The sequence below is a fragment of the Cajanus cajan genome, chromosome 6 (assembly GCF_000230855.2).
Source record: "Cajanus cajan strain Asha chromosome 6, NIPB_CcT2T_4, whole genome shotgun sequence".
Lineage (NCBI taxonomy): Eukaryota > Viridiplantae > Streptophyta > Magnoliopsida > Fabales > Fabaceae > Cajanus > Cajanus cajan.
In genome coordinates, this window is record NC_138522.1 from 49,286,846 (window position 1) to 49,293,265 (window position 6,420).

Genomic DNA, 6,420 nt, shown 5'->3' on the forward strand with positions numbered 1-6,420 from the left:
GAAATCACGTACCGGAGAAGGTACCACTCTTTAGGAAATCACATACCAGAGAGAATACCTAGAGTCCAATAACCTTTTCATTAGCACATAGAAAACTCTAACACTCATTATAACTATCTTTCTCACAATTCATAATATTCTTAGCTTAGACAATTTTTTATAAAAGTATTTATAAGAATATATATATATATATATAATAAGTTTTTTAAAATTTAAAATTTAAAATTAACTTATATATAAATTAATTTATAATCTTTTTTCATAATAAATTTTTAAAAAATATTTTTTTAACTTACATATATCTAAAAGCTAAATTTGTATCTATTGCAAAAAAATTTGTACATGATTTAAGCATTAAATGAATAAAATATAAAATGCATGTTAAAATAAGATAAGAATTATAATTTATAGAGTTAAAGAACTAAAAAACTCATCATATTTTTTAATTTTTTTAATTTTAATTTTATTTATTTATTTTTATTTTATTTTTATCTTTCCTTCGTAAACCAAATTACCAAACAAAGCATTCAGTTTCGTTTCTTCCCCTTGTCGCCGGCGTGAGGGAGAGGGAGACAGAGAAAGGCCAGTCTCGATGGCGGATCCCTACTACTCCTACGCCGCTGACGGAGGTACTCCCCATTCCCTACTTTTACAAAATCCCAATTATTCTCATCCATTTTCTTTAATTCCTTATTCCTCGTACAAATATGTTCAATTACAAAACCAAAATCAATGTTATATGTTCTTAACCAGGGGATTCGTATCCAGTTTACGCTTCGCTAAATTTCAACGATAAAACCCTAAGCCATAGAAGACCAGTCCCAGTAGTAGCGTTCTGTTTCGTAACTTTTTTAAGGTTAAACTATTCACTTGGTTAATTTACTTTTTAGTCTTTATACAAGAAAACTTAAGTTTTAGTCACTAGATGTGCACAAAAATTTAAGTTTTGCTCCTGTTCAGAACACCAGAGATTTTTTTGGTGTAAAACACTTGCAATAACTTTCTGTCAATGATAAACCATCACAAAAGACTGTCTAGGAGGAACTAGGACATAGTGTTTTTAATAGGGATTAAGTCTTAAAACAATTATGTGGATCAATCAAACAGTTTAGCCTCTTTTTTTATTTTTTATTTTAAATGATGATCATGTTTTGACCGTTGTTTTGGTTCTGTCAGCAAGCATTGTGAGGACCAGCTTTGCTGGTTATATTCCATCTGAGCCATCAAATTCCACTGAATTGAGGGGTATTGGATCAGATTACCTGCAGAGAGATGTAATAAATTTTTATATGATTATGTTGAGTTATTATATGGTGCATGTGTGAGATGAATTTTCACTTGGATTGTTTACAAATTCTGCAGATAGGCTTGTTTTACAGTGTTGATGATACCTTGGGCTCCAGAGTTCATTCTGAGCCTGTTAAGAGTTATTCACCTCTTGAAGAACCTGATCCGAGTAAAAATCGAGATGCACCGTTGAGCATTAATCATGGTGTTCCTGATATAAACAGTGAAAGAACAAACTCTAAAAGCAGTTATGATGGTCTCCCAATTTCGGCTGCAGACTCTAACATTCTGTTTGTGGGTGGACTTCCAAATGACTGCACTAGAAGGGAAGTGGGGCGTATCCTTTGTTGCTTATATGTCTGCTTGTATGTGTTTGTGTATCAGTTATTGTTCCTGGCGTGGTGATAATGGATAGGAAGAAGTTGTTTTGAAATTAAAGTTGTATTGGATTTACTATATGAGATCCTCTTTAGTTACTTACTGTTGATTTCTAAGTTGAGCTAAAACTTGGCATTGACAATAACTTGCCTTTTAAGTGTAACAGTGTATGGAAATTAAATCACACGGTTCCTGAAATAACTTAAAGGCTGTATTGGCCTACTGTGAGTGGGATTTTGGAGGGAAAGTGAATGGAAGTTAAATTTCTGTTTTTTTAACATTATGTAACTCTTTTAATTTAAAAATGAAAATAACTTGCCTTCTTTTCCTTTTTCTTCAAAACACATTCCTAACATACCTTGTATTTTGTTGTTATGTTGATACGAAGCCTTGACCTGAACCATAGATCTTTTCCGTCCCTTTATTGGCTATAAGGATATCAGAGTTGTTCACAAGGAGCCTAGACGTGTAAGTGTAATTAAGAATTTTAGGTTGATTATTTAGAATATTTCAATAATGTACAATCTATCAATGTCATTCTCTAGGAAAGATGGAACACATAAGGTCATATTATTATCTGTTTTTAAGGAATATGTTATTGCTTCTCATCTGTTGTGGCCTTCCTCTAGTAATACACCAGCTGTGATTGTTAGACATATTTAGTGTAGAGTGTTGATCTACATTATTTCTTTTTGCTTCAGTTATTTTGAATAATGAGTAGTTTTTAAATGACTGAGTATGTTGCAGAGTGGAGACAAGGCTATGACTTTGTGTTTTGTGGAGTTTGTTGACTCCAAATGTGCTCTCACTGCCATGGAAGCCCTGCAGGGTAATTTTTCTTCTGGTTTGCATATAATTGAATTTTATATATATACACAGTCCTGAGGAAAATAGAAATATGATAGAAAGCATGTGAATAATGTGGGATCTTATTAAATAACAGATGCATATCAAAATGCAGAGCACTAACACTTATTTATATCAATATTCTAAGTCAAGTATCAGTACAATTTGTTAGGATAAAGGGAATTGGAATAGTTAGTTACTGATTAGAGGGGGCTATCATGTGCCAAACCCATCATATCTATAAATAGGGAGGATATTAGTGTAGAGGGGAGACTTTCAGATCAGTAATCAGTAAACCTTTGTTGGAATAAAGCAGTGGCTTTATTGGAAAAGAAGGGGAAATACTTGGAGGAGATATTGCTCTCCAATTTATTGTTCGTTTCATCCTATTCAAAATAATATTTTATTTTCCCATTCCTAATTCTTGGTTCCCATCATATCTATAAATAGGGAGGATATTAGTGTAGAGGGGAGACATTCAGATCAGTAATCAGTAAACCTTTGTTGGAATAAAGCAGTGGCTTTATTGGAAAAGAAGGGGAAATCCTTGGAGGAGATATTGCTCCCCAATTTATTGTTCGTTTCATCCTATTCAAAATAATCTTTTATTTTCCCATTCCTTATTCTTGGTTCCTATCAATTGGTCCAATCTGTTGAATCTTTGAGGGAGTGCCGGTGTTAGAGATGAAGCACACAATTGGGACAAGGGGAAGCTTCCAGTAGTTGTGGGGGCAGATCCAATTGGATGGATTGTTAGAGCTGAAAAATTCAGGGTGTGGCGATGCATTGATTCTACTTTTGGAGCCAAAATAACCTAGATTTAAATTAGGAATCATTCTCCACATCTTTGATCAAATGATACTTGAAGCAAGAGAAGAGAAGGGAAAATGAAAGTTTGGAGATCAAGAACTGTGCTGATGAAAAATTTGAGATAATAGGAGACAAAACAGAGGTGGCACTTCATCTGATGTTTGAGAAGAATGAGAAAAGACAAGACCAACCCCAAGAAGGGGCTTGCGAAGGTTATGTTTTGTGTCATAATGGGGGGAGCAAGAACAGTAAAAGAAGCCACCTTGCCATTAGATGTGAGTGGGTCACATGGGAAGGTGATGGAAAAACTAAAGATTTAGGTTTTGAAAATCATCTTCCAGGTAGAAAAGAAGAGGTGAAAAAGGAGGAAGGAAAGGGTCATGAGTAGGGCAAGTTGGAGAAGCAAGGAATTGTCGAATATTGGGTTTTGTGCGAGTCGCTCCTCACACAACCACTATTGGACCAGCCAACCGAAGGTCATTCATGGAGGGAGATGGTTCTTCAATGATGTTGGAACTTTGGGTTTTTAGATGGTCGACCAAATTTCTGTTGCTGGAGCATTTCTAGTTCAGAATTTGCAGATGGCAACCATAGAGATCAAGGTTGCACAATCTGCAGCCATGCCTTCACGGCCCCCAAAATTGATGGTCACCATCAAACAGGGGCGGTTAGAAGGGTGTTGTTACTTGTAGAGCAAAAAAGGGTGCCACATGTACCTCCAACAACAATGCATGTCTCTGACAATAAACATTTAACTTGGATAAAACAGCAGCAAAATGGGTATTATGTAAGTTGGGTCTAATTCTAGATCTAATAGGTCAAGCCCAATTGAGCAAATGATTTCTAATAGCCTAATTCAAGGTCAGATTTTATTGGTCCCAATGCAAGGGATGTTTAGCCCAAACTATAATTCAGGAAGCTTTGCTGTTTTTGCTATCCTGTGTGTTCACCATATTCATAGTCAAGCTAACCTTGTTCTTAGGGTGTTTGGGAAAGCTTGGAAATCTTTTGCAATGATCGTTGTCCAGCAGGTGCTGCATGAAAAAGTAGGTAGCTCATCATGCTTCCAACAGTGGGATCCAGGAGGGGAATTTTTTCCAAATTGCAACCTTGAGGACAAGGTTGATTTTTGAGGGTTTGATAGGACATAGAATAAAGGGAATTTGAATAGTTACTAATCATAATCATAATACAAAAAAAAAAGAATAATTACTAATTAGGGGTTTATCGTGGGCCAAACTCATCATATCTCTAAATAGGAGGATATTAGAGTAAAGGGGAGACATTCAGATTAGTAAACTTTTGTGGGAATAGAGCCGCGATTCTATTGGAAAAGGAGAAATCTTTGCTCTCCTATTTCTTGTTTTTTCATCCTATTCAATAAAATCTGTCTTCAATTTTTTCCATTCCTAATTCTTGGTTCCTAACTCAATCTCAACTATAAGTTAGTGAGCACCAACTTAACAAGACTCATGTCGTAATGAATAAATAATAATATCAAATATTATAATGACTTGACATTTTAGTTTGTATTGTAGATATTTTCTTTGTTATCTTTGTCCAAACATAGATCCTTTTTAAAAAATAATAAATCTTTAATGTTCATTATAATGACTCCTGTCGTAATTCAGGTTAATTCTGTACGTGAATGTGTTTTCACCAGAAACAGCTTGTCTGCTTTGGATGACATTAACTATTGTTTATGTAATTTATTCTTATCAACCCCCCCTCCGCCCCCCAAATGAATTTTATATGTAGATATCTCAATTTGAAATTTATATTTAAAGGTGCTTAATCATATTATACACCTGTGGAAAATACGTTATATACCCGAGGGTAAAATTTGATGCAGGCTACAAGTTTGATGATAAAAAACCTGACTCACCAACCTTAAAAGTACAGTTTGCACACTTCCCTTTCCGTCTGCCATCTGATCATTGCAACAGCTTATCAGCATGACACGCAGACTGGAAATTCATTTCTTTGGGCGACAATGGTTTTGATGGTGCTGAGATGAGCTCTATCAGATAGAGATATTCACATTTAGATTTCAAATTTTAGGTTATGCATGGTTGTTGATATAGGATATGGATGCAAGAATGCTGGCAACAAGCCAAATTTTTAATCTAAAATGTTGATTATTGTCATTGGTTAGAATTTTCATTATTATATTTTGGCCCCTATCAGTAAAGCCTCTCCAACCAACTGTGTAAAGGCTGTGGCTTTGTACATTTTAGTTTTAATCTATCTGACAACGGTGGGAGTTTCATCCTTCTTGTATTTGGCCACCCTTTTTAACCTTTTATGCTCAAGCAAGGAGTTGTAACAACAGTCAGGAGTTGGTTCAGCGTGTATTTGGGCATCACTTTGTGTGCATTATATCAACAAATCATGATATGTTATATATGCATTTTATTTATCTTTTGGTAGAACTACAAGCTGTATCCTAGGTTTCAAGAGGACCCGGGTTCTCCAGTTGGTGATTTGAATTTTTCCAAAAGCTGATTAAAGCGCTTGCCTCCACTTGTGCCTTATGCTGATGATTAATGCATAGTGCAAGATTCTAAATCCATGTGATTATTACCTCTTGATGGTTGATGATGAGGTGAGACGATATATATTTTTATCAAAAGGATTGAAATGTTTTTACAAAGATTTTCAGAAAATTTTTTTTATTTTTTTGTATGTCGATATCAGAACTACGATGATATTAGATTTAGAGCTATGAAAAACTTTTCCATTTTATAAATCATAGACTCAAAATGATGGTTCAAGGTAAAAGCTGTTTCAAAATCTTTTAAGACTTTAAAAAGAATTAGAGCAAAAGGGTTTTGAAAATTATAAATATCAAAGCAACTAGAATCTCAACATGACAAAGTGTGTATTTGTTTTATTGTTAAAATTTTACAAATATACAACGGAAAAGATAGAAATAGTTACTTTGTATTTTGGTGCTTTGGAAAGTGTGTTTTTACGTTTTCGTTAAAAAAAATGATTTTTCAAACATACTGGAAATATAGTAAAGAGATCATCAAACTAAAGTACTAAAATGATATATCGTCTACTTTTGTACATAGAGTCGACGATTTCTTATAATGT

At 34.2% G+C, this 6,420-nt stretch overlaps 1 protein-coding gene across 1 annotated transcript; it reads left to right on the forward strand.

Moving 5' to 3' along the window:
- Positions 1–485: 485 nt before the first annotated feature.
- Positions 486–5,753, forward strand: LOC109789360 (uncharacterized). Its single transcript, XM_020348288.3, has 6 exons — positions 486–629; positions 1,177–1,274; positions 1,363–1,624; positions 2,072–2,133; positions 2,413–2,494; positions 5,174–5,753. The coding sequence occupies exons 1-6, from the start codon at positions 593–595 to the stop codon at positions 5,278–5,280; spliced, it is 648 nt and encodes a 215-aa protein (XP_020203877.1). The 5' UTR covers positions 486–592; the 3' UTR covers positions 5,281–5,753.
- Positions 5,754–6,420: the final 667 nt, after the last annotated feature.

Excerpts from the sequence above, each read along its gene's own strand:
- LOC109789360 (XM_020348288.3), top strand. The coding sequence starts at position 593 with ATGGCGGATCCCTACTACTCCTACGCCGCTGACGGAG. Across the intron at positions 2,134-2,412 it reads TTCACAAGGAGCCTAGACGT|AGTGGAGACAAGGCTATGAC; the intron begins GTAAGTGTAATT and ends AGTATGTTGCAG. Across the intron at positions 2,495-5,173 it reads TGCCATGGAAGCCCTGCAGG|GCTACAAGTTTGATGATAAA; the intron begins GTAATTTTTCTT and ends AATTTGATGCAG.